Below are 26,925 nucleotides of genomic sequence, written 5' to 3'. Positions count from 1 at the left end.
GTAAAGAAGCCGCCCACTGGTTCGTCCACTGATTTCCACCCATCTACTAAGCAAAAGGAACGCTCTCATTCCACATAGAATCTGCTATGTAAAGCCTCCAGGTGTCATTCTGGGGCCTGACCATCGAACGCTGCCATGTCCCACCGCAGAGGGAGTGGGCTCCCCACCGAGCCACTTTGATGAACTCGTCCGCATGGAGCCTCAAACCGCCCTTGGGGAGTTCTCCGACGTGCAGCAGGACCCTACAGGACTTGTGGTCCCAGACCCTGGCGGGCCACCAGTTGAGCATGAACCATCCGTTGGTGGTGTTGCCGAGGTCGTGGATTTGGGTAAAGATCGATTCGCAATCGTCGAGTTTCAGGGAGGATTTCTAGGTATCAGATAATTAACAACATGGATAGACAAACAATTGCTAGAGGAGCCTTACCATTCCGCACTCCCAGTGATATTTGGACGAGTCGTAAGAAGGGTCCCCGACGGGTCCTTTGGAGAGGATGTTTGCGGAAGCAAACGACAGGAACGAAAGGAGGATCGAGAAAGAGAGCATTTTCCCTCCTTTATTCACCAAGAAGGATTTGGAAGTAGATAGGATCGCTTGTGTATCTTGTTAAAGGGAGAGGGGAAGTGAGAGCTGTTTGGTCAGGAAGCGAAGGTCGATGGTCAACGGGCTGATTTATAGGCGATGGGAAGGGAAATGCTGGATGTATTTTTGAGATGCTGTGAATTGTTGCAGGCTGCCTGAGGAGTCCATGCTGTGATTGTGTCTCGGCTGCTGGCATCGTCACGGCCTTGGGGCATGCTCCCCAACAGTCCAGTGATCCAGCCACGACTGTTTGCTGCAATTCAGGTATCACAGACGAAAAACGAGGCACTTGTACGACTCGAGAAAGATAAAGATCTGGTTGTGACTTGACTTTTTGGTGATTTACCTCTAAGCCGTCACGAAGGGAAGTGTACTGGGCGTCTTCCCAACCATGACCGCGCAGCACGATTTAGATGTCACGCCACACGTAGCAAACGAGACACTTTGACGACTCGAAGAAGAAATCCATTTTTTTGGTGACTTGGTAATTTGGTGATATACTTCTGGGCTGCCACCTGAAGGAGCCTGCCTGGCTCCAGATTCCAACGGTGTCTTTCCAATCACTACTGTGAGCCCAATTTAGCTGGTACTCGTATCGAGCGAGGTCCTTTGTCGATCCAAGAAAAGTGTTGGTTTTTTTCTGACTTGAATTTTTGGTGATCCGCCTGTAGGCTGCTAGAAAAGTTTGCCAGGCTCTCAAGATATCCTCCCAGCTGCCATTGTCCAGTACAATCCAGCGCTCACGGGGAGCAAATAAGATATTTGGTCCACTCGAATATGATACTAATTTTTTTTTTTTTTTTTTTTTTTTTGCATGTCTGGATATTTCGGTTACCTACCTGGAACCTAGCACTTAGGGAAGTCTTGCTGGCCTCGATCGATGCCGTGCTGGATGAGGAGGCATCGAATGTTTGACATTTCCTAAACGTTGTGACTACTTTGCAAATCATCTTGGACCATGATGATACTGGGGTTCGTTTTACGAGGGCACGAATATTATTCCAAATGTAGTTTTACTTAGTAAATATCGACGGACAGCAAGATGAACCGTGATGAGTTTCATGGCATGGATAGAGATGACCTTAATGGTTGCCTTTGGTGACAGAAATGACTGAGCCTAAACTGGCACCTTGGAGGCGAGCTGGGTTCGGTTAATTTTGACACCTGGCATAGCTATGCGGGAAACCGGATAAATAAAGCACCGGCTCCGACACCTAGGCTGCAGCTCTGCTGCCCGGTCAGTGCGGCAGCTGCTGAGATGTCATAGCGGGGCAACCAACACCCACGCAGAGCTCCGACCTTCTTCCGCTGCCTGGAGTGAGCTCGACCCCTCCAACCGAACTGCTACCAACACCACTCGTGTTGACACGAGGCCAGCTCACTTTGAATCCTTCTTCTCATTCTAAATACTTCATCATCTTTACGCACCAGATCCGCGCTCTGCTGCCACAGAAACCCGTCCCCCTCCGCGCATGATCCAAGCCCAAAGCAGCTCTCTCACGCCATCGTGAAAGCTCGCCCGGCATGGCTTCCAACCAAGCATTAGCCACGCCGCAGGCGGTGATGGGCCATGTGCAGAAACTCGGCGACAGTGATCCAGACTTTCGCTTCATGTCTCTGAACGATCTGCTGCAGCTGCTCAACAACGCCAAGCCCGATTTCCTCCATCACGACTACAACATCGCTGCGCGCACTGTTGATAGCATCATCAAGACGCTCGACGACCAGAATGGTGAGGTCCAGAACCTGGCAATCAAGTGGTACGTGTTGGGAAGTTTGTTTGCAGTTTGGGAGCCGCTAACCCTAGAGGCAGCCTGGGTCCCCTCGTGGGCAAGGTCCCTACACCCATTATCGCTCCCATGATCGAGAAGCTGTCCAACCTGAAACTTAAGAACTCGGTGGACAACACTGTGCCCTCTTTGGCTCTTCGATCCGTAATTATCGCCCTTCACCGACCGGTCCCGGGACTCCCGCCTACCTCGGAGGTCCAGGAGGCCTACAATGCTGTCAGCCGAGTCCTGATTCCCCGCCTTATCGGCCCCGGACCCAAGACACGAACTCCCAACAACCCTAATGTCCCTCTTCCTTCCGTTCCCGAGGGCCTCCTACAAAATGAGAGCGATCTCAACGCCGAAGCCGTCGATGTGCTGATTGAGGTGGTTCGATGTTTTGGACCTATGCTCGTCCAGGTAGAGGTCGAGGCTATGCAAGAGGTGGTCATTCAGCTTCTCGAGAGCGAGAAGGGCTCGTCAGTTGTCAAGAAGAGAGCTGTCGTGGCCATTAGCATGCTTGCTGTCTACCTCTCTGAGGAGCATTTGGAAGAGGTGGTGAACCGAATTACTGCTGGTCTTTCCCAGAACCAGAGCAGCCCGGTTACGAGGCGACTATATATTTCGATCCTTGGTAGCATCGCGCGATCGATCCCTGCTCGCTTTGGACCTCACGTTTCTAAGGCTGCACCTCAAATTCTGCAAGCGCTCGGCGACGAAGAGCTGCAGGCACATCTCGAGGCGCTCAGCGATGGAGACGATCTAGGTCAGGAGTTTAACGAGGTGCGCGAAGCTGCTCTCGTGGCTCTTGAGGCCTTCCTAGCTTCTTGTCCGCAGGAGATGCGTCCCTTCACAGACGAGACGATAGCTTCCTGCTTGCGATTCCTCAAGTACGATCCTAACTATTCTATGGACGATGAGGATGAGGACATGGAAGACGAGGAAGAAGAGGACGAAATGGATGAGGACGACGAATTCGATGCCGACGATGGTTTCGAGGACGACGATGACGATGCTAGCTGGAAAGTCCGACGATGTGCAGCAAAGACACTGTATACGCTTATCTCGACACGCGGTAGTGGAGATTTGCTCGAGAACGGTGTGCTTTACAACCAGGCAGCTCCTCTGCTCATCAAGCGAATCGAGGAGCGAGAGGAAAACGTCCGACTGGAGATTATCTCAGCTCTCTCTCTATTGATCCGCAAGACTGGAGAAGGATTCGCCATGAAGGACCTGGAGCTCGATGACTTCGAGCCTGAATCTGAATCTCGCATCCCAATCAGTAGGAAACGAAGACGCCAGAGCAGTGTTGGCGGGTCATCGGCTTCGCAGTTCACTGGTTCTGGTCTTGTCTCTCCCGTCTTTGAGAAGACCCCTACGACCGGTCCTCGAGCTGATCTCGCCCGCCTGACACCATCTATCGTCAAGGCTATTACCAAGCAGCTCAAGGGAAAGACTATTCCTACAAAGCAGGCCGTTATTAGTCTACTGGACGACATGGTGTCTGTGCAGCATGGCGGACTGGCCGAGTACTTTGACCAGGTCATTGGCCCTATTATCGAGGCCATCCAACCCTCTGGTTCTGCAACTGCGCCCACTTCGCTGGCCTCGCATGCTGGATCTTCCTCGGCTACTCCAAGCACACTAAGAATCACGGCCTTGGAGATTATCAGCGACATTGCCAAGACTCACTCATCGACTATCCTGCAGCCTTATCTCACAAAGATTGTTGATGGAGTCATCTCGGCCGTCCACAACCGTTTCTACAAGATCTCTAGCGAGGCCATTGGAACTGTTGAGGAGCTCATCAAGGCTATTACTCCACCCCGATCGCGTAACGCGGCTACTAAGTACAAGGCCGAACTGGACAAGTTGTATGGAATCCTTCTGGATAGAGCTGCTGCCCAGGACGCTGATGCTGAGGTTCGCCAGCGAGCCATTCATGCGCTTGGTGTCTTGATCTCGCGCACCTCTAGCCCAGAGGGCTCATCTCTGCTGTCTGAGGATAAGCGCAAGGCTGCATTGGAGGTGCTGCGGGAACGACTCAAGAACGAGACGACCCGCCTGGCTGCTGTACGTGCTGTGGAGAATGTCTCCCGCTATGCCAAAACACTGGGCCAACTCGAGCAACAATGGATCCAGGAGGTGGCCCTGGAGCTTTCTGCCCAGCTGCGAAAGGCCAACCGAGCCCTCCGTGGATCGAGCATCGTGGCTCTCAAGGCCCTTGTTCTATCGCCTGCTAGCCAGAAGCAGCTGGAGCCGGACACCATTGGTGGCATTGTGTCTGCACTGATGCCGATCATCACTAACAGTGATACGCATCTTCTCGGACCAACGCTGCTCATTCTTGCCAAAATGGTACCAGAGCACCCAGAGCTTGTGGTGACGGACGAAATGATCGTCTCGCTCTGCGAGTTGCTCAAGTCCCACTACTCGAGCATTGCTCTGGACCACTTGCTCGTCTTGATCAGCAGCATTGGAGAGAGCGGAGCTGGTCAAGCTCTTATGCAAGGTCTACTCAAGGACGTTAGCGTTGCCGGTGACCCCCCTGTTGTCGGCAAGGTGATTGGCACTCTTCTCGTGACGGGAGGAGAGTCAGTGGGAGTCAAGCTGGACAGCTTTGTTTCGGAACTCTACACGAGTGCTAAGGGCAACGACGAAGCTCGGGTTAGCCTCGCCTTGGCCGTCTTGGGAGAGGCCGGAAAGAGACTGGGAACCAGCTCGACACTCAAGCCTGATCTCTTCTTGGACCAGTTCCATGCCGAACCTGACAAGGTGTCGCTCTCTGCGGCCATCGCCCTTGGCAGAGCCGGGTCCGGCAACGTACCCGAATTTCTGCCTGTTATCCTGCAGACCATGCAGAAGGGTGGCAACACACAGTACCTGCTCATCCAATCCATCAAGGAGATTCTGCAGTCGATTTCGGCTCAGTCGACGGACCTGCGCAACTATGCACCGGCTATCTGGGACGAACTCCTTAAGGCTTCGGACAATGCGGATAACAAGGTGGTTTGCGCCGAATGCGTGGGCCGACTAGTCACACTTGACCCTACCGTGTTTATGCCGCGTCTTCAGGTATGTGTATCGTTGTTAATGACATAAGAAATTGCTAACAATGGGTAGACACTTCTCAAGGATGAGTCTCTGGCTGTCCGTGGGATGGCTGTCCAGGCTGTTCGCTACACTCTTCCAGAGAGTGACGAGACATTCGATGCTCTGCTGAACAATGTCCTGATTGACATGCTCTTGACTATGCTTCAAGACTCGGATATGGACATTCGAAGATTGGCAATGACTACTCTTACGACAGCTGCAAGAAACAAGCCGGATCTGATCCACCCTCACCTGGGTGATCTCATGCCTTTTGTTCTGACTGAGTCGGTGATCAAGAAGGAGCTGGTCAGAGAGGTCATGATGGGACCGTTCAAGCACACAGTAGACGATGGTCTCGAGGTCCGAAAGGTATGCAGGCCTAGAACCGTATGTGAGATCAAGCTAACGTCCAACAGAGCGCATATGAGACATTGTATGCGTTGATGGAGACGGCGTTTAGCCGCATCAACAACATTGACTTTTTCGACCGTGTGGTAGCCGGACTCAGAGACGACAATGATATCCGACAGCTGTGCAACTTGATGGTGACAAAACTCATGACGATCGATCCTGAGGAGACCACCCGACGTCTCAACTCGATCGCCGAAGCGTACCGCTCTGTTCTCTCTGTCAAGCTGAAGGATAACGCAGTGAAGCAAGACTTGGAGAAGCAGGAGGAGGCGAACAAGAGCATCCTGCGGGTGACGCTGATGTTAGGTGATAAGATGAAGGCTATGACCGGAAATGCTGGAGCCGCAACCAGCAATGCAGGCACGGCGAGCGTTTGGGGAGCGTACTGGGAATGGGCGAACAAGGAGTTTGACAAGCAGCTCAAGGGTCTCCGGGAGGAGAAGAGTAAACTACAAACACGCATGGTCTAGGAAGAAGGCAATTTGTAAAAACGAGGATTTGGGAGGGTGATGAGTGTAGTTTACGAGAAGAGCCTAGTCGATCAGCTGGCATTGATGAAGAATAACGAATGGCACTGTTTGTGATAGAGTGGATAGTGAATTCGACTTTCCACGGCAAATAGTGTCTGGCAGGGCTGATCTCGCTTCTGCACTTACATGACACTGATGAGCATGCAGGTAATGCAAAGGGTCTAGCTTCATGCCTTGTAGATTCTGGGCACCGCATGCACCAGTCATGGTGTTGATTTGACGTCCCCATGAAACTCGAGAGGCCATAACAAAGGCCTGATTCCCAGGTGAGCGAATAGGAAGAAGGCTTGGTGAAGATTGTGCGTGCCGTTTGTGGAAATGTAAACAAAACCGGTGTATGGCAGGCTCCCATTGGCGAGAGACGTACATGAAGGATGGGTGAGCGATGTTGACGCGGCATGGCATACGCGATTCAGTTACTGCCCGTGTCGCATGGCCATTGTTTTTATATGCTACAGTACATACATGAGGAACTTTCACTTTGCCTCAAGAGGGAGGTCAGCGGGCAGCACGAGCATGCAGAGTTCGCTGTCCCGGCAGCCCGAGTCGGCCATTTGGGAGGGTCGGCAGTGCACCTCGACGTGTTTTGAGGCCATCTTTTGCGCATCCTTCTTGGCGGGGACGTTTTTGTCTTGAATGTTTTTACTGATGAGTTGATGAGATGAATTGATGATTTAAAAGAAAGGAAGCTGTATAGTTGTTGATTAACTAATGAGTGAGACGAGGCAGCTCAGCTGAAAAAAGACTCGACCGAAAGTGTACAAAACACAGCCATCCTCACCATCCCCACAGAGAGGCCGCATAGCCCAGCGCCGAGTCTGCATCTTTGGGCTGCAGAAAGAAAGCCTCGGAGACGAAGCCCAATCGTGTCGGGCAGATATGTCTGCTCGTATGATGCCGGCTTGCTCACGCGCGTGAACAAGGCAGATGGACGGCCTCCTGGCGGACTGGTTCGCAGTGGCAAAAAGAACGGGAATGGGCGAGCCCGCATTGCATTGTTTTCTCACGGCTGTGAGCTGAGGCAAGAGGTTGAAAATGGAGTCTGTGGCTGTGACTCTTTCGTTGCTGTGTGAGGCTCTTTCTCACACACACGTGTTGGTGGTTAGGTCGACTTGCGTCAAAAACATGGTGAGCGGCTGTTTTTTGTTGCATCATCCCCATCTTTCCTTTATCAATCTTTCATCAATCTTTCATCAATTATTGCATCAATCCTTCTGACATTTACTCGGTTTCATTCTTTCCCTTTTACTGGATGGTTCAATCCTCGACTCTTTACTGTTCAGTCACTGATCACGTCCCCTGAGCATACGACACAATTGGGGACCAATACACACAACAACCATGGATCAAAAACAATCGGGTCCTTACAGGGCTCACAAGAGAGCATCCGGGAACTATAGGCCGCCTACTTGTGAGGATGCTACAGCTACGGACATGAGCGACTCGCAGCCCGAGAGACCTACTCGACAACACCACAGAGATGGCGCGGAGCCTCGTCAGCCTCTACAGCCGACTACGGCGAATACACCGAGCAGCAGTCGCTTTTCGGGTCAGGCTACGAATCAAACTACTTATCAGCAGAGCGGCTATACTAGCCATCCCTTTGCCCCGGTCCAGAGCACATACAACCCTCTCTACGGGAGTTCTTCCGTCCCGATGAATTATCCATCAACGTATCAGGCACCATCCTATCCTGGACGATACGCCTCCAACACATCAGTCCCGTACTCTTACGGTGGTCAGTACGCCCAGCCGCCTTACCTCTACCCTCCAACCACGCAGCCTCCGGTGGGATACACTGATCCTCGGAGGTACTCTTACGGCGACGAATACTACCCGCCTGAACCCACAAACACCTACCCATCCCGGCCTCCGCCCCCTGCTCCCCGGCCGCCGAGGGCCAACTATGGCTACGAGCAACGGTCAGCTACGCCGGCGCCTAAGACTGAGAGACCGCCACCACCCAAGAAGAAGGTTCCGGCTAGACCTGCTACTGCTAGACCCGCGGAGGACAATTCAGGGCAGGACAAGTTGATCAAGGAGATTGGCAAGATGCGCAGACAGATTAAGAAGCTAGAGATGGGCCAGGAAGACCTCCTCTCTGACACGGGACGTGTGCGGTCTGAGTTCATGCTTCCGAGTGCATCCCTCGCCGGCCGAGCCTCTTCAGTGGAATCCGTCCAAGCCCTCGAGCACATCCGGCGCATCATCGACGACTGTCTACGCAAGACGGGGAGGGAGTCGTCTTACTACGGGGACTCGGGCGTCGACGCCATCGGGGCTCTCATCAGGGACAAGCTCGCCTCGGAGAGGAGGGAGTCGATGGAGCCGAGGGACGACCGGTCTTTTAGGAGGAGGGTCATCGAGGTGCTGCAGGATCTTGAGACGCAGGATGGACGGTGGGAGAGGAGGTCGACTACCGGGGGTAGCACCACCAGGGAGGAGAAGAGACGTTCAGGTGGTCAGCGGTCTACCACCTCGAGCGATCCGCCTTTGGAACCCGTCACGCCGCCGTCGAGCTACAGCATGCCGCAGCGCACCGGAAAGGTATCGAGCGTGTCCCCGGAGCCTGGACGCTCGAGGGACGTCGAGTACATCTACGAGACCCGACCGAAGGGTACATCCCGCGCCGTCCACTCAGACGAAGAGACGATATCCCGGCCCCCTATCACTCGACGACCTGAGGCAGGTTACCAGGGTGGTGGTGCAGGTACAGCCCGGGCGAGGCGGAGGTCGATGGTCGAGCCCGAACGGGGCAGTTACGGGAGGCCGCGCGTGTACCGCGGCACCGAGGAAGTAGTAGACGACTACGAAGAGGAGCGTCCTCCCCGTCGGCGAACCGTGGTGTATCCCGACCGTCGGTCAACTCCTTACACGGGAGGTGGTCTCGGCCAAAGATTCCGCACGGATCCCACGTCTGCGCCGTCTTCGTCTACGCGATGGAGCAGGGAAGGAGGAGTGTACGATGCGAGATGAAAGTGTAGGATATTACTGTATTGGTTTGGGTTGATGTTGGGGTTGAGTCGGCGATGCTCGTGTTATTACCCAGAATGGTTGTGTTTACGGCGTTTTTTTTTCTTAGCCGGGAATAAGGGATAGACTTACTGGGAAACACAGATTGCCAAAGCGGAAATTCAAAGCGTGCTATGCTGATTTTAGCCCAGGATCAGAGGGATCAACCCTGGCATTGAAGCTCGCTTGATCATTTGAGACAGGGCTGTCCATCCATCTCTCCAGATAATGCACCAGAAATCTGGTAAGAACGTGTTGGTCGATGCAGCTGATTCCCAAGTTCTTGGGACGATAATGAATTAGGAAAGTGGTGCTCTATCACATGGGTGGTGATGCGAGAGGCAACAGTGACTTGGTGATGTTGCCGGATTCCGCGGTGCAGGGGGGGTGCTGATGTATATCATGAGGCCGAGTCCACAGTTGAGCGGAGAATGGGTCATGCAAGCCATTCTTGTTTTTCGAGAGTAGGCGTTCATCATGTTGTTCAAGTCGACTTTGCTTCCCTTGGTGTTGATGCTTGTTGGTGATGGCCTCGCTGCAAAGAACAACCACTGTCCTCCCCTAGGCCCAGTCCTCCCAGCGCCGACAAGTCCAAGCACCAACAATGCGGTCAAAACTGCCGTCAAGACTCTGACCGAAGGGCTCAAGGCTCTCACGGGGTCGTTTAACAACACGGCCATGTCAATCGGCATGGTGTCCCTTCATGAGGATGAGCCGATTCTCAATCTGCACCACACACCGGCGAATCTGGATGCGCGTGGAGTCAAAGAGGTTGACGCCCATACGGTGTATCGTATTGGAAGCGTTTCTAAGGCTTTTACTGTTCTTGCGGCGCTCAAGTTGTCGGGCGTGAGGATGGACGACCCTGTGACAAAGTATCTTCCTCGATTGCGAAAATTGGGCAAGCAGCAGGACAAGAAGAATAGCATCACCGTCGTCGATTGGGATCGTATTTCGCTACAGGCGTTGGCTTCGCACATGGGCGGTATCCCGGCGGACTGTAAGTCGTCGCATGCTTTGCGAGGGCTGAGCTGATGTGTGTAGTGGCTACTGATCTGGCGAGCTTCCCCATCGACTGGACCAAACTTGGTCTTCCCGAGGCAAAAGACGTCCTTGGGTGTATCGGCTTTAGTGGTGTCAAGGCCTGCACTGTACCTGGTAAAATTAAGGGCCAAAAGTCTACGAACAACCTGCAGTGCATCACCTTAAATCACTATTTTTTAACATTTTAAAACCATGATAAAAGCCTCAATAAATTAGTTGGAATATTAAAATTATAATATATATTATATAAATAGCTTAAAATACTTATAGTAGTTTTAAAATAATTTTATTATTATTATTAGATAAGATATAAAGGTAAGAAAATAGAGGAAATAATATACATTTTAAGGCTCTATAATATAGTGGGAAATATAGAGGACTTTAGTGACTTGAGGGGGGCTTAATACAGTGCGACGGAACTCTTTTAGGGCATTTTCGCACTTAAAAAATATACTTTTTTTATCTTTAATAATTTATCTAGGCTTAATTATACTATATATAAAAAAAGTAAATAAGCAGAAAGTTAGATTTAGTATTTATTTATAAGAAAAGATTTTTTATTTATTTTATTTATATAAGAATCTTTTCTTAGTTATCTTTTTATATTATACAAATTAGTGGGTTTTATGTGGCGCACTGTTATCTGTTCGCAGACTTTTGGCCCCAAATTTTAAGTCGATCTCCAGCCCTGCGCTTCGTCAGCTAACACCAGTAGACTTTTGGGCCAACTTTGGCAAACGATCCCCGGTGTACTCACCCTGGAGCAGTCCGATCTACTCAAATGTCGCATTTCTGATTCTTGGATTGGTGATTGAAGAAGTCTCTGGGCAAAAGTTTGAGGATTTTGTTCAAGAGAAGGTACTTGACGTGGCCGGCATGACGAGCACGACTTACACCAAGCCTGAGGACTCTGTCGGGGCCATCAGTCCGGGTGACGTCTACTGGAACGCAACCTTGGGCATCCTAGACCCGTAAGTGATCGAACCTGGTGATATTGGGTAATTACTTACCGAGTAGGGCTGGCGGTTATTACTCCTCCACCAAGGATCTCCTCGCATTCGGTTCATCCATCCTCAAGAACAAGCAACTCACCCTTAAAGCCACCCACAAATGGCTCAAACCCGTTTCCTTCACCACTTCTCGCGGCATGTTCCTCGGCGCGCCGTGGGAGATTATGCGCTCCGACAACGTCACATCCGACGAGCGACTCGTCGAGTTCTACACCAAGGGCGGAGATTTGGGAACTTACCACGCGCTCGTCGCCATGATTCCAGACTATGACATTGTTATTAGTATTTTGACGGGCGGACCTGAGACTTCGGGTGGGGCTGTGCAGTTGCTCTTTTCGCAGGTTGTCACGACAATGTTGCCTGCGATTGAAGCTGCTGGCAAGGCACAAGCCAAGGCATCATTTGCTGGGAAGTACATCAACAAGGAGACTAATTCGACACTCGTTCTCGAAGTCGATGATGAAGGTCCAGGATTAAACATTGCAAAATGGACAGTTCGTGGCACAGACGTCAGTTCCCACTGGCTCAACTACCTCTCTGCCATCTCGTCAAGCCTCCCCGAGATCCAAGTCTCTGCGCGCCTGTACCCGACGGACCTGGCCGCAGGAGAAAAGGTCGCTTGGCGCGCTGCATACGATCTTGGATCACCGGAAGAGATCGCACAGGCGGATGCGCAACTGTTTTGGAAGGATGCGAGTTGCTTGTCGTGGGGGATGGGTGATAGGGCAGTGCATGAGTTTAAAGCGTTGGATGAGATGGTATTTACAGTGGAGGAGGGGAGATCTACAGGCGTGGAATTGGTGGGGTTCCAGACGATCTTGCGGAGGGTGGGATGAAGGCAATGGGTGGATAATAATTGATGCGACGAGCTAATCTAGACTTCCAAACAATAAATGCTGCAAAATGCCCGGTATATATAACATCGCCATTCGTTCTCATGTTCCAACGTGCAGTGCATGCATCATTGTCGGCCTGGGTGCTGAGCCATGTTGATCAGAGGCACTGCATAGGGCAGCACAAGAGCGTACTCTGTTGGCAAGGTGAAGCGTCGTGGGGTTAGAAGGGGGGCCTCAGAACCTCCTTCCTCTAATCGATAAAAATTAGCCAGAAACTTGCGGAGTTGTTTTGAAGGTTTGAGCTTGCCCGAAGATCTAGCTGGGTTGTTGGTGATTCTCTTTGGGCATATTCGCCAGAGGACAAGACAGAAGGTGGGAAGGTTGATGAGCACTCCAACAAGAGCGATGATGGCTTCCGAGGACCAGGCCATCTCCAAAAAGGTGAGAAGATAAAATGTGGAGGTCAACAGTGCTGTAAAGTCGAGGGAAGGAAGGAAGGGCCTTGAAGGAGACTTCTAGACAAGAGAACAACGAGATGAGACTGCTAGCGATGTCTCTATCTCCATTGCGAAAGAGCGAAAGAGCGAACGGTCGGACGTCGGGCGGAGCAAATAACCATCATTATTGGTCGGCGTCCTGCATTAGTGGTAACAATGTCATCACCCCCGGGGTCTTTGAACAAGGCACGCAAGCCACATGGATGTGTACACAGGAAGACGACGGTCAACCTACCAAAGCATAATAACCCTTATCCTAACATATCTGTTAGCTAACGGCGTGTCAGAGGGGGGTTAGGGGGGCACATGGGTGGCAAGCAATATAGAGCTAGAGGAGAGTCATGTCAAATAGTAACTTGTGGCCCAAATGCTTATTTCTGTGTCTGTAATTACCGACCCTTATTTCTGGATCCCTAACGAGTACAAGACCGTTTTTCAGCGGCTTATGGCGTGCAATAAAAGATCCCAGCAGGAAGTAAAGGCGCATCCGCCATCCGAAGATTATCGGGGAGGATAAATCCATGGGAAGGAACCACGGACACCTAGGTCAAAGAAAACACAAGACACCAGGATAAGCCAAATAGCTTATTCTTCCTCAAGGGCAGTTAGTAGGATATAATAAGAATAATTAAAAATACTCTAAAGTATTAGAATATTTTACAGTACTTTTTATTAATTTATTTATACTGCTCAAGGGGAGTAAAGTAACTGCATTCTAGCGTCTCGTTTCGTGAGGAATTAACCTTCTTGCAACTTTTCTACTCCCTTCTAGGAAAACGTGCGAGGATACGCAGCCAACTTCTAGTCGTTTTGGCCCTCTGGAAACACACAAGTCCTTTTCATCTTTAAAGCAAGAAGAGGTGGACTAATTCTCTAGAAGTAGGGAAGGTCAAGGTAGAAGGACGGCAACCAATGAGCATATATAGATATTATATGTGTTATCCACCGTATTGTATAATAACACGTTAAAAAAATCATTAATTTCCATGGTAGGCGAATAAAATCACAGCCTTTCGTAAAGTAGCACATGGCCGGCCCCATGGCATTGGTAACTATTTGTCGAAAGGTATGAGCATTGTATGACTTCGGAAAAATCTCGGACGTACTCAATGCCATTCTCTTTACCGCCGCTGGAAGCCGACGACTTTCTTACTACACTTTCAATAGGCCGACTTAGGAATGGATAATTCACAAACCCCGACTTTAGCGACTTTCGCCGTGTCACGCTCACGCGGAAAACAGCCAGGTGATTCCCTCTACCTCACCAGGCTCAGAGAGAGGAGGAAAGCCAAGGGGCAGGCGAGGTCTTCGGATGAGTCTGGATCTGAAGATGAGACCGAGCCAGGTGAGTCCGCAAGAGACATCCCACGGAATACGTATTTGCTCAGCCATGTCAGTAGGAGCTGTGGTTTTGCACAAGATATTCAACCGGAAAGTCGTTCTGTACCCTGATAACACTGTCGTCAAATCTGGCAAACGCATAGCAATGGGTGAAGCCGATGCGCTCAGAGCCGCCGCCCTCGCTGGGATCCCGGTACCGCCTGTACACGACGCCCACACGGCCCCCGATGGCCAAGTACGGATACGGATGGAATACGTCCAAGGGGAAAGACTTGACACGCTGTGGCCCGAAATGTCGGTCGAGCAGAAAAAGGACATCGCCCGCCAGCTTCGAGTGATTGTCGACAAGATGAGATCTGTGGTACCTCCTCAGGACCTCATCAGTGCTTGCGACGGTAGCGAGATCCGAGATACCAGAGTGCACTTCACGTACCATTCCCCGCCATGTCATGACGAAAACGCCTTCAATGAGTTTCTGTTGTCAGGCCTCTACGAAGATACTCCCCCGCTAGTGCGAGAGGCACTTTCTCGGCGGTTGCGAGCCGACCATCGCATTGTCTTCACCCACTGCGATCTTACATCCAGGAACATCTTGGTCCAAGACGAGAAGATACAGGGCCTCGTGGATTGGGAGGATAGTGGCTGGTATCCTGAATACTGGGAGTATGTCAAGTTCTTCCAGAGGATGGCTGATAAGGACTGGAAGCAGTATGCCGAAGATATTTTTCCTGAATTGTATCACGACGAGTTGGTCGAGTTCGTGGCAATGTCAAAATGGCAGAATTCATAGGTGGATACACGGTACGACATTGTCTCCTTTATCTCCCAGAACAACCTATTCTACCCGTCTTGACCGACATTGCTACGCCAGCATTTCACCCTCTGCCTCCATTGTCGCACCGATCATGCCGTTCAGCCCTGTCTCATATTGCTCCCCACTCAAATATCCAGCATGATAGAGTGTCCTTGGGGCAAAGTCAACCCACTACTGACAGTTAAATTCAGCATCATGATTCAAGACGTCAACCGACTCCATCTGTCGAGCGATCTCAGAAGACGACAGAGGATGCTAAGTCCTGCCAACCCTGACCTTTTTTGCAAATGTCCTCGAGGTCGTTGGGTCAAAGTTCTTGCGCCGTTCAAAGGCAAGGGCTCCCGTGAGACCTTTGACGTGGAAGTCGTACTGTGAGGAAACGTCCTCTGGTACGCACCAGAGTCCGGTGTGTCTAAAACTTGAAAAGTCCACAGGGTCTCCCTTGTGGGCAGCGATATAGATCTTGTACTTTGTCTTGCCAGGCATATCGGTCGAGTGAGTAGAACTGAGTAAGAAATCGGCTAATAGGTCCACTAGGGCACGTCAGCGCCAATAAGGTGTATTGACTGTAAAAATTACAATTATTTCTTCCCGATACTGGGCATGCAAAGAAAAGGGTCCTTACGCCCGTTGGTTGAGAAACATGGTCTCCAGCTTGCCAAGTCTTGTCCACTACGATCCAACCTTGAACTGTTAGGGAGCAACTACTGGCAACTATTCAGGGTTGTGGACGAGGAAGAAAAAAACTGTCCTTTTTGTTACTATTGTTGCTAGCCTCTTCCAGAGACGTCATGAAGATCAATACTGGATATGAAAGTAGTGGTGGTTATCCAGGGCCTCGACCTAACGCTCGAAACGAAATCAGCCAGACCAGACCAAACTCCGTCCTTCGCCCCCAAGACTGGGCATAAAGGCTTCTAACCCTTGTAGCTCAGGTGTCTTTCTCAGGGTCAAGATCTCCAGTAGTTTAATTAGGCTGGCTGGCTATAGTTACCACATTGGGTATATTCCTCGAGAATATTCAAGAGCAATACGACAATGTACTGTACGTGTGGGTCGACAACTTGATAGGTGTTAGCAGAAGCATAACAGTGTTCAGGTAATCAGTAGATTGCGTTGTGGGTATATGGTGGTTAATCGCCATGGAAAAGAACACTGGGCGGCTTTTACGCATTGCGCTCCCCCAATATTAAGATTCCAATGCCTCGTTACTAATCTGTCTATTTAATCCACGAACCAAATCATAAAAATAGACTCATATGCACAGGCTGTAGGGCATACTTTACCTATTTTATACATTTGGTTATTTCTTTTACTCTAAATTACCTCCCTACGGCTTGATTACGTTCTCCTCGCCTACTTGCAGTGTGTGTGCCAATGTATCTTTTTCTTGGTCCGGGTGGTAGGCACCAGCGCAGTTTAGCAGTCTTGAGTGTTACACAATCATGTAGTCAGTCACCAGAATGTGGGCCAAATATTGCTCAATGAATGTATTCACAGGATATCAACCACCGCTCGGTGAAAACAAGGCTATCGAGGCTCGCAAACATCAGCCTCTAAACTATCTGAAACAACTAGGTCGTAGCATCTTGATAAAAATCTCGTAATGGTGGAGAGAAATCTACTCCTTGGACTTGTTCCGGTCGTCAAGCTCAACCTGCTCGACGCTGGCAGTCTCGATATCCTTCTTCGGCTGGTTGGTCTCCTCCATACCGGCAACGGCACCCTCGAAGCTCCTGCCGCGCTTCTCAGGACCGAACATAGTAGTAAAAACAATACCGAGGGCGATGATGGCAGTAGCAATGCCCATGACGGGACCGTAGGCCTCGACCTTGTCGCCGTTCTTGATGGTGACGAAGGTGTTCTCAGCGATGGCGTTGACAATCTGAGCAGAGGGGGAGGAGATCATGTTTCCGATCTGGTAGGTGACACCGGGGAAGGTGGATCGGAAGGCAGGGGGAGACAGCTCGTTGAGGTGGATGGGAATGACACCCCAGGCACCCTGAACGAAGAACTGCATGAAGAAGCCAGAGGCGCTGAGGCTGCGCTCACCCTCGGGGAGGATCCAGGCGGGGATGAGGACACCAGCCATGAGGGAGGAGATGATGATGGCGCGTCGGCGGCCGATGAACTGACTGGTGTATCCGATGATGGTGCCACCGACGCAGGCGCCAACCTTCATGATAATGGAAGCGCGAGAAGCACCGGCGTTCTCAAGCTCCTTCTGGGAGATCATGAAGGTGGTGTAAGAGTCTTGTGAGGTGTGGGAGAAGTAGTTGAACCAAGTCATGAGGATAGTGCAGTAAACACACATCTTCCACTCGGACCGAATCATCTTCTTGCAGTCGCGCCAGAAAGCACCGGGGGTGGCGGTGGAGGCCTTCTTCGCCTTGCGGGCTTCGAGGAACTGCTGCGACTCGGGGAAGGCAATGCGGATGAGACCGACGGCGATGGAGATTCCAGCTACATTATGTTAGTGATGATGTTTTTTAGCCAGTGTCAGTGTCACTTACCAGCAATCCAGAAGACAGTCTTCCAGCTCTCGGTGCTGCCTCCAACGCCAAGATTGGCGCATGCAGCCAAGACGTAACCGAACGAGTATCCCTGCTGCAAGATGCCGGACATCAAGCCTCGGGCGGAGGTACTGTGGCGCTGTTAGTACGGGAATAAAGACTTCTCCAAATTGGATGACCTCAAGAGTTTTGTGAGGAGAGAGGGGAATGCGGAAACTTACGGGCACTGCTCGAGGGCCATGGCGATAGCATTGCCGTAGACACCACCCATGAAGAGACCAAACAGACTTCGAACGGCGAGGAACTGCTGGAAGGTTGTGCTGTAGATAGTAGCGATCTGCAAGACACCGAGGACGATCATGTTGAAGACCATGGGCCACTTGCGACCGTACTTGTCACCAGCGAGACCAAAGAAGGCAGCGCCGACGGAGCGGAGGAGAAGAGTCAGAGTGATGGCGGTGGTGATGTCGGTCTTTGAGGTGCCGTAGTACTTGGCCAGCTTGACAGTCTGGATGGACAGGGCGTGGAAGTCAAAGGCATCAGCGGTCCAGGCGCAGAAGCCGACAATGAAGAAGATCCAGTCCTTGAGGGAGAGCTGGGCCATGAGGCTGATGGGGTTCTGGAGAGGTTCGGGATCCCTCCACTCAGTAGCCTCCTCGCCGTGCTCGTTGTGGATGACGACGCGCTGCTTCCAGATGAAGAGGTCCTTGAAGGCCTGCTTGGCCGTGGGCAAGATGCCCTTGGCCACGGGGTCGGCTGGAGCGCCGTTCTCAACGTGGTTACCCATGATTGATTTTGTGACAGAAGAGGAGGAAGCAAAAGAGGCCTCGCAACCAGTCAAGGTTGGATTGGTTGTTGGAGTAGGAGGAGGAGGTTGAGGGGGTGATGAGCTGCTTGAATTCCAGAGTCGAAGGGGGAGGAGGAGGGCAACTTATATTTCAAAAGGCAGGTCTGGTTGACAGGTCGAGTCGAGATGCCAAACGTGGATACAGAGACTGGCCTGTCTACCTTCTCCTCCCTCCCCCGGCACCGCACCACAATGAATGCGCGCGTCACAGTAGACGTGGGGTACGAGCAGGTTCAGAACGGTCGAGATGTTGTTGGTAGTTGGGGAAGCCGGGATGTGGCCTGGGACTTGTGAGGGGTGGACTATCCCTGCCCTGCCCTTCCCCGCAGAGGAGGAGATTGATCATCTTGGGTCCCCTTCCCCTGCAAAGTCAACCACCCTGGTTGATCATACGGGTGCAAACGGAGCCAGAGGAGGAGACGGACTGTGACTAGGATAAGGGTCAGGGAGGAGGTGGTGCGGGGAATGACAAGGACGAGGCGTCAAGGACGGGCGCACGTTTTGACTCCATGTCTGTGAGGCCATGGATGGATTGACGCAATACAGACTTGGGTTTTGCATTCCTGAAGTTGATGTTACGTACAAACACACGGGAGCTGACATGATGGGCCGTGTTGATCGCTGTCACTGTACATACAGTGTCTCTCTTCCCGTCTGGGGAAGCTCCTCTGAGTGGGCAGTTTGGGTGTAAAGATGCGGAGATGCCGTGTTGACCACCACCACTCTCGGAAACTCGGCATCGCAATGCTACGCGGGTAGAGACAATGAGGAAGGCAGGTTGGCTTAGTGAGTACGGTAGACGCACGCTAGAATGGCGGAGGATTGTTTTTCTGGTCGGTCTAGCGTCTCGGCGTTACTTTGACTGCCGATCGCTTGCTGAACTTGACTCCGCTGACCAGTCCAAGTCTGCAACCTTGGGGATAGGCTTAAGCAGCATAGGCTTTAAGGTGCATTGTTAAGCTTACACAGATTATTTTGTGGAGAACAGAGTCACAACCGGACTTGTGCTCCTCTCCAGCTACTGCAGGATGAGATGTGATGTTGGTCGAGGGTGATGGGGTCACAGATTTCTACTCCTTTCCCCGCTTGAGATGACGGAGCGAACAGGCTTGGACCAAACAGAGGCCAAGACAAGGCTGGATCTTTCTCCAAACCCCCGTCGCGTCGCCGCTTCCATGTTTTGATTTGGTTATGTATGCCTGTTGTTCTGTTGGTTGGGTTACATGCGGGTTCGCAATTTTCTCACTCTTTTCCTTTCTTCTTTCTCTCTTTTAATGGGACAATAACTACAGGGATTCCCTCTCAGTACCACCGTATGTTTCATCAAGACCTGGTCCAAGCGCTCTTGTTCCCTCACCTCTCCCATCTCCGACAACGCGCGCACGACGAGTCAGCTCCCGCAGTTTGTTGATCATCGGCACTTCTGTCTAGACCACTAGCCGATCCTTAGCGGCCATGACCTCATCCTAGTCTTGCACGTAGTTGGAGGTTTCCCCCGAAACGAGGGGGAAATTATCGCCTGTAACCGGAACGACGACGAGAGATAAAAAAACAGAGTTTCGTTTATGGACATGAATATCCGGTGAAGGGCCAGGCCAGGCCTGGCCTGGTTCATGTCGGGCGCCGTGGTTCCATTCGCTAACTACTGCGTGGCGTAGAAGGATGTGGCCCGCTTTTGCTTCTAGAGAAGAAAAAGAAACGAAAGAGGCGGGCGTCTTTCGGTCTCGGATCCGCGCAGCGCCCATGTGTGCTCGTGCCGGTTCCTTGATTTGCTGGTCTTGTGGTTTGCTCGTTCGGATCCGCGCTTTGATAGCACACAGCGCAGTCACACACTTACTTTAAGCGACGCGGGTCCAAGAGACAATCTTGCCTCTCCGATTGTGGGGAATAGATTTCCTCCCTGTGAGAGAAAAAAACGTCCGATCCACGGCTGCAGACATCTCTCCCCTCTTACTGGTCACTTTCTTTCGCTGGTTCTCTCCCATGGTGGGCGGCAAGGACGGCACGGTCATGTCTGGGCCCCAACCTCGTATGATGCCCACGAGTGGCCCCGTTCTGTTTGACAACTCTGGGGCCCCATACGGCTGATATACTGCTTCTGGAGCAAGTGGCGAGACCTTACCCGAGGTTAATCTGACTCTTGTTCCTTAGATCCGGGGTAATATCCGGGGTGCTGACTTTTGCTTTCCCTACAGTATCTCTCTACCGGTGTCGGGTCGTCACATTGCGTAGCACACCTGTCCTTGTACGGCGCACGCATAAACTGGCCGTCACATCTGGTAACACCAGGGGGGCTTTAACAGTCACAGAGCGACACGACAGATATCATGTAGCAGGATAAGCCACACAGTCCGTAGTGGTTCGAGATAAACTCAAGAGATGCATCGAGATGTGGGAGAGTCATTTCTTGTCCTCCAACCCTTGTGGACCACTCTAACTCTCAATAACCTCTCACTGCATACATACGCGCGCCCGCTAACGCGCAGAAAAGAAACGCACATGGCGTAACGCTCTAGAAGCCTTCCTTGCAAGGAGGACTAAAAAACGCCTCGTTACACTTCATCCCTGTCCGGAAGTTTTCCGTCCTGGAGAAGGACCCGTTGCCGCTTTGGCTACGGAGTCGTCTCGGTATCTGGCAATTGTTGGACGTTATCATTCCACGGCCATCGTTTGCCGCGAAAGAATGGGTTGGGCTGCCTCCCCAGTCACTCTCCGCTGTCTGTGCAAGATGAAGCACGCTCCAGATACAGAATCCTTCCCTCTGCAGGCGAATGTATGACTGATTAGAATAATCGCTGTCAATATAATCATGGCTTCCGTGTGACCGACGTCGAACCATGTGCGCGAGGTCCAACACCTCTCTGGTGCAATTCTCATACGACAAGAAGACCACGCGGAAGCCTTCCCGCCTTGCGCTCCAGATCTTGGGGGACCCGGGCATCCCCCTCTTGCTGTGGCCGTCGGTGCCGAAATTATCCAACTCTCTCCGTGTCGCCAGCTTGATCGAGGTCTTTATCATCGCCCTCAAGAGCCAGATATTCGTCGTTGCGCGCTGGTGGATCACTCTGGGTGCTGTCACGCCACGGATGCCTGACGTCCCCAGAAATCCCCAGACTGCTGCACTGACTGATCTAGATCAGCCAGCCTAAGATCCGAGCTGAGATGGAATGCGTGGTTTATCGCCTATCTCTCTATCTCTAGAGATTCAAAAGGTGGGCCCGACCAAGCGCTTGGCATGCTTTCTATCTGAAGCTTTATCTAGACCTCAATAGAGATATATTGAGTTGAAAACGTATGTATTGAACATTTGTTTCGGGTGTATCGCTCAGTGGATGGTCGAGCCAGGTCGTGCACTCCAAGCGGAACGCCGTCATTCGTAGTGCAAAATTTTCGCAAGTGGTGTGATGCTGTGTTGCCCGGTCCCGCGAACAAATATTGGCATGCATTTCACTTGGGATTTTATTTGCTTTATTTCACTCTTATTTCGTCATCAAAACTCGTAAGGCTGACTGTATAGATAGCTTCACTTAATGTGAGTGCAGTCAAGCGTGGTGCGGTGCAGTTGCATGTGCTCAGGTAACTGGTGGTTGCTAGTATGGCATCGCAGAGCCTCACAACACCAAACGCATGTAGTTAAAATAAGCCATAGCCACGATCGCCAAGTAGCCAAGCGAACGGGAATGCCATCTCCTAGTCAGCCTTGGCCTCGAATACGACAAGCTCCACCAGAAGCGTCTCGCGGCTAATAGCCAAGAACCGCGTGGGATCATACGCCAAGGGGAGCCAAGCACAAACTGCTACTACACGCCGACTCAAGTTTACGCTGAGAATCGTGGCTTTTTCTGCTGCATCAGGGATAGCATCGGGGCAAGGGGGGCGTATGGCAGACTAGAAGCTTTCACAGAAGAATATGAAAGCTTCTTTGCATATGCGGAACAACTCCAACTTTTTCGTGTCTGTCTCCAACAGTTCGTGGGCAAGGGGCGGGAAGGGATGGGACGCTGGCCCACAGCCATGGCTTGGGTTGCTACCAACATTATGGTTTAGATGCGAAGCATAGTGTTTCTTCGAGAAGCCTTCTGTTTAGGGAGTGCAACAAGTCCCTTTGACCGATCAACTCTTTCGGACGAGCGGGATGGGTGTGTGGCCGCCGCAGCTTTGAGTCGGGCTACCCTACAGACAAACGAGTTGGAGTTTGGGTACTTCAATGGAGTTTTCGGTGTCAGAGCCTCGAATTTCATGAATATCACAAACTTTATGTCTGAAACCTATCTGTGAAATTCAAAATTGCATTGTCGAGAACATAGGTTGACAGTGTAGGTGGTCAAAGGGGGAAGATACCTAACCTAGACCAGATGGGAGAAGAGTTTGTGTTGTGATGGTGGTGCCAGCCATGAAATCAGACTCAGGGTCTTGCAAGTCACCACACACTATCGTATTCCCTTCGCAAAAAGCCAAAAACTCCAGAATGTTGACTTGGGAATATCCCCTCTTCTTATAATTACCCAATGCCAAGCTTCATTCGTGAGCTTCGCTCCCCGCCTATGGGAGCTTCCCACCATCCCCACTCTGTTTCTCACTTCTCCGGCACTCCGAACACGTGGAACGGCAAAGCCGTGCGGTCAGGTCACATGATGGTCTATGCCACGGGTAAACCATGCGATAATTCTTCCGGCTTGTTCATCGGTAATCATGAGGCTGTCGAATTTCTCACCATCAAATCCTTATTGTTGCAGATATAGCCCTTCAAATTTTGGAGAAAATCGCCAAGGCGCTTTGGAGGCGTTTCCCCCCCTTCGCCAAGGGAGGGGTCTGAGCGAGCCAAGGAGAGGGGATTCCCATCAGCCTCAGCTCTTGGCTTTGGAGAAAAAAAAGCCATGAGTCGACTTTCAAGCCACCCGCAAGCCATCCGTCTTGGAGTCGTAACGCCAAGGAAAACCCAAGCAAACTGGATCTGATTGGAGTCGGGCTCGGAGTAACATGGCTGCGAACACTTGAGCCCTACGAACCAAAATGTTACCGAAGCAGTGGGGGTCACGCGCGGCGTGTCCATGCCTTCATTCCTTGTGGGACGGAAAAACTAGTTCGTCGCGAATACATATGCATTTTATGGGCCACGGGTCAATTTGTCAAGCCTGACAGAGACGACGATCTTTTCCTTGGCTCTTGCGAAATCAAGGTTGAGCTTCCTCTTGGAGCAATTCCGCCGCCTTCAAAAAACTCCACAACGGCTTTTAAACGATGGGAGTGGGGGTCCATTCAACGTTACGACTCTGACAAGTGGGATGATGCGATGAGATTGCAGCATACCATGCGTTCGCCTTGCCTGAATTTGTATTGTTCGAGTCTCTGTTTGGCTGATTGCTTACTCTAACAGATTGAGGCTCTGGGACATGTGGGAACAGGGGTTGCTGACTGCAAGAAATCCTACGGTCCTTGAAACGTCAAACCACTTGATCCCTCGGCCGAGTGGGATAGAGTAGGTCAATGCAAACTAGAGTTTTGACTACAGAGCTTGGCAATTCCCGGCGTCTTGGACGCGTAGCCTTGAAAATTCAACAAAAAAAAGACCCAATGCAACAAAGATGGGACAACGAATTGCCTCGCCTACGGGTTTCTCGGAACCCGTAGGCGAGGAACCATCTCGGAGCGCATCCCGATAGCGTTGCCTTTTCGTCCCAACTGGTCACGATGCCATGGAGCCGGGTTCATCTTATCAATCGGATCAGGTATGTCCAGCCATACGCCGTTTCGGAACCCCTAGAACGGGCCCACGTCTCCGCTCTTCATCAACATCAGGGCCTACGAGCTCCACTGCATTGCCATGGACATGCCTCAATCGACTGGGCGATGTCGGCAGGCATTGATGCCTGGTTCTCGGTATTAATGAGCGCCCTTCTCCCGCTTGTTCGGACGACTTTGAACCGACCAACCTCACCAGTCGTTCCTTTTCTATAGCCTAGTTGCTACTACTGTCGTTCTTTGTTCACGAAACACACTTCGGGAAGGTTGATATACACGAGCACCATGCGTACCTTTACTCTCCTCTCGCCGCTCATCGCCGCGGCCTCTGCCTACGAGCAGTGGGTCAACGAGCCCGACACTGGTCTCCAGACCTTCCTCTCCGCGTCCAACTGGACCGAGGGATCCAAGCCTGCCCTTAAGGACATTCGCGGCGTCCCCGACTTTGACTTTGCTGCCCGCCAGGTCATGACTGACCAGCAGTACGCCTTCTACCGCACCGCTGCTGCCGGCGAGTGGGGTGAGTCTTGACCTCAACACACATAGGCTTGTACCTAACTGTCATAGCCTACCGTCACAACCTCGAGGTCTGGGAGAAGGCCAGACTCCGTCCTCACCAGCTTGCCAGCGTCACTGGTCTTAACGAGACCCTGGGCGTTAGCATCTTCGGCCACAACTTCAGTGCCCCCATCTTCATCTCGCCTGCTGCCCGAGGTGCTTACGGTGACCCTGACCGTGCTGAGCTCAACTTTGTTGATGCCGCTGCTGAGGAAGACATTCTCTATGTCGTATGTTAGATGATGCTTACTTGAGTTGATGAATAAGCTAACACTTAAAGGCTGCTCTGTATGCCTCTAAGACTATTGAGGAGATCGGTGCGCAGCGCAAGAAGCATGACAGCACCATCTTCCAGCAGGTAAGATACCTCACTGCATATCATAGTGGCTTCCGTCTAACATTTCTAGATCTACTCCAACGCCAACCTTTCCGTCACCTGGGACGCCATGAAGCGTGCTGAGGCTCAGGGTGTCAAGGCCTTTGTCTGGACCATTGATGCTCCTGCCACCTCTACTCGTCACCGTGCTGCCCGCTACGATACCACCAACGCGTATGTTAACTCAATTATCTATCTGTTTGCATCATGCACTAACTGAAGACTAGTAACGGTGTCACCTCTGTCCTGAGCGTATGTACCCACTAACGCCCCCAACTAACATCTATTTTTTGATCCCTCTAACAATAATAGTGGGAACTCTTCGAGGAGATCAAGTCTCACACCAAGCTCCCCATCATCCTCAAGGGCATCACCACCACCGAGGACGCCCTTAAGGCTGTCGAGAAGGGTGCCGACGGCATCTGGCTCTCCAACCACGGTGGTCGTCAGGTCGACTACTCTCCCTCTCCCCTCGAGATCGCCTACGAGCTCCGCCGCAACGCCCCCGAGGTCTTTGAGAAGACCGAGGTCCTAGCCGACAGCGGTGTCCGCTACGGCAGCGACGTCATCAAGCTGCTGGCCCTCGGTGTCAAGGCCGTCGGTCTGGGTCGCCCGTACGTTTTCAGAATTCCAAGGGTTACTGATGCATGCTGATGCCTGATAGCTTCATGTACTCCAACATCTACGGTGTCGAGGGCCCCAAGAAGCTGATCCAGATCCTCAAGACTGAGATCCTTGCCGATGCTGCTCAGATCGGCATCAACGACCTCCACAACATCCCCGCCAAGGTGGTAAGTTTGCTCTTCCCTGATGAACAAGAATATGGCTAACCACTTAGCTTAACACCCGTGCCCTTGAGCGCGATGTCTACCTCATCAACGAGAACTAAGTATAGAATATCCGTTCTTCATGTATATACTTTTATAGACGATAGACACGTGGATATATATTTTGCTTTAGAGTTCCACTTGCTGGACCGATATGTGGATCGAATCTCGAAGCCCAGCTTCTTTTCTCACCTGGGCCAAATCGTAACCTTCTCATCAATAGTCTCTCCAACAGCGGCCATCAACACAACAGTGAAAGATGTTCATCCACACATGACGGCATCAAAACCCAATCGTAAAACACCGTATAGATCATAGCCCTCACGGGTTCGATTGACCAGGCCAGCTCATCCGCTCGGCATTGTATTGCGCTCCATTACCCTTGTTGATGTTTTGACGCCCATTGGCTAGATTGCTGAATATATCCCCCTTTCCATGATGAGCCACCGCTGCCGTCTGGCTCTTTGGCATAGATGGTTGTAACAAAGCCAGCTCTTCCATGGCTTCTGCCAGTTGATGATCCTGGTCGACCGTCGCTTCGATGATGCATCCCTTGACAAGCTCGTGGGGCCCTTGTAAGAGCCGTAGCAGAACCACCTCGATCCCGGTGGTGCCTGGTTTTCGCAGGAATTCTCTGTAACGATCCTCTCTTTCGGGTTCAGAACTATCTGCCACAGCTCTGAAGATGGCCGATAAATTTCTTGCCGCTTCTTTGGTCGATTCTATGGCCTCGAGAATCGCAGGGCCATCGGGATCCTGACTATTCGCCTTCCGCTGATCCTCAATACCCCCAAGGATCTCCTGCACAAGGGCAACCCATTTCCTTGTGTTACCGAAACTTGGCGGGAGATTATCATGGGGAAGAATTGCCTCCCATTTTTCTGCGACGTCGTTAAGAAACCGGAGGGTGGAAGAAACGAGCTTGTCGATGCGTTGAAATGACATTGTGTAGAATGTGAAGAAAGAGGCAAAGCACAGAGAGAGGAAATAAGGGCTACGCTAAGTTTCAAACGTGGTACCTAGTTTATATGACGCCTTGCCATGCAAGGCAGATACGTGTCAGCGTCAGGCAGTCTGGAAGGGCGATTTCTGAATGCCAATCACACAATATCCTAGCAAACT

General features: G+C 51.6%; 7 protein-coding genes across 7 annotated transcripts; 5 read left to right on the top strand and 2 right to left on the bottom strand.

The window, feature by feature from the left end:
* Positions 1–2,107: 2,107 nt before the first annotated feature.
* On the top strand, positions 2,108–6,326 carry NCS57_01165800 (uncharacterized protein; the record flags this gene model as incomplete). The annotated part of the gene is made up of 4 exons (XM_053061365.1): positions 2,108–2,343; positions 2,397–5,427; positions 5,476–5,814; positions 5,862–6,326. The coding sequence occupies 4 exons, from the start codon at positions 2,108–2,110 to the stop codon at positions 6,324–6,326; spliced, it is 4,071 nt and encodes a 1,356-aa protein (XP_052909751.1).
* Positions 6,327–7,727: 1,401 nt separating this feature from the next.
* Positions 7,728–9,362, top strand: NCS57_01165700 (uncharacterized protein; the record flags this gene model as incomplete). Its single annotated transcript, XM_053061364.1, has 1 exon — positions 7,728–9,362. One exon carries the CDS (start codon positions 7,728–7,730, stop codon positions 9,360–9,362), a length of 1,635 nt encoding a protein of 544 aa, XP_052909750.1.
* Positions 9,363–9,875: 513 nt separating this feature from the next.
* Positions 9,876–12,288, top strand: NCS57_01165600 (Beta-lactamase domain-containing protein; the record flags this gene model as incomplete). Its single annotated transcript, XM_053061363.1, has 4 exons — positions 9,876–10,398; positions 10,443–10,556; positions 11,158–11,413; positions 11,460–12,288. The coding sequence occupies 4 exons, from the start codon at positions 9,876–9,878 to the stop codon at positions 12,286–12,288; spliced, it is 1,722 nt and encodes a 573-aa protein (XP_052909749.1).
* A 1,676-nt stretch (positions 12,289–13,964) lies between these two features.
* On the top strand, positions 13,965–14,916 carry NCS57_01165500 (APH domain-containing protein; the record flags this gene model as incomplete). Its single annotated transcript, XM_053061362.1, has 2 exons — positions 13,965–14,130; positions 14,186–14,916. The coding sequence occupies 2 exons, from the start codon at positions 13,965–13,967 to the stop codon at positions 14,914–14,916; spliced, it is 897 nt and encodes a 298-aa protein (XP_052909748.1).
* A 1,645-nt stretch (positions 14,917–16,561) lies between these two features.
* NCS57_01165400 (uncharacterized protein) lies at positions 16,562–18,240 on the bottom strand (the record flags this gene model as incomplete). Its single annotated transcript, XM_053061361.1, has 3 exons — positions 16,562–17,403; positions 17,454–17,584; positions 17,675–18,240. The coding sequence occupies 3 exons, from the start codon at positions 18,238–18,240 to the stop codon at positions 16,562–16,564; spliced, it is 1,539 nt and encodes a 512-aa protein (XP_052909747.1).
* A 6,087-nt stretch (positions 18,241–24,327) lies between these two features.
* On the top strand, positions 24,328–25,865 carry NCS57_01165300 (FMN hydroxy acid dehydrogenase domain-containing protein; the record flags this gene model as incomplete). Its single annotated transcript, XM_053061360.1, has 8 exons — positions 24,328–24,562; positions 24,610–24,830; positions 24,881–24,958; positions 25,008–25,150; positions 25,204–25,228; positions 25,289–25,590; positions 25,641–25,767; positions 25,815–25,865. 8 exons carry the CDS (start codon positions 24,328–24,330, stop codon positions 25,863–25,865), a joined length of 1,182 nt encoding a protein of 393 aa, XP_052909746.1.
* Positions 25,866–26,124: 259 nt separating this feature from the next.
* Positions 26,125–26,748, bottom strand: NCS57_01165200 (uncharacterized protein; the record flags this gene model as incomplete). Its single annotated transcript, XM_053061359.1, has 1 exon — positions 26,125–26,748. One exon carries the CDS (start codon positions 26,746–26,748, stop codon positions 26,125–26,127), a length of 624 nt encoding a protein of 207 aa, XP_052909745.1.
* Positions 26,749–26,925: the final 177 nt, after the last annotated feature.

Source organism: Fusarium keratoplasticum, chromosome 9, assembly GCF_025433545.1.
Source record: "Fusarium keratoplasticum isolate Fu6.1 chromosome 9, whole genome shotgun sequence".
NCBI lineage: Eukaryota > Fungi > Ascomycota > Sordariomycetes > Hypocreales > Nectriaceae > Fusarium > Fusarium keratoplasticum.
The sequence above is the reverse complement of the archived record's forward strand: the minus strand, read 5'-3'. Positions and strand labels throughout refer to the sequence as shown.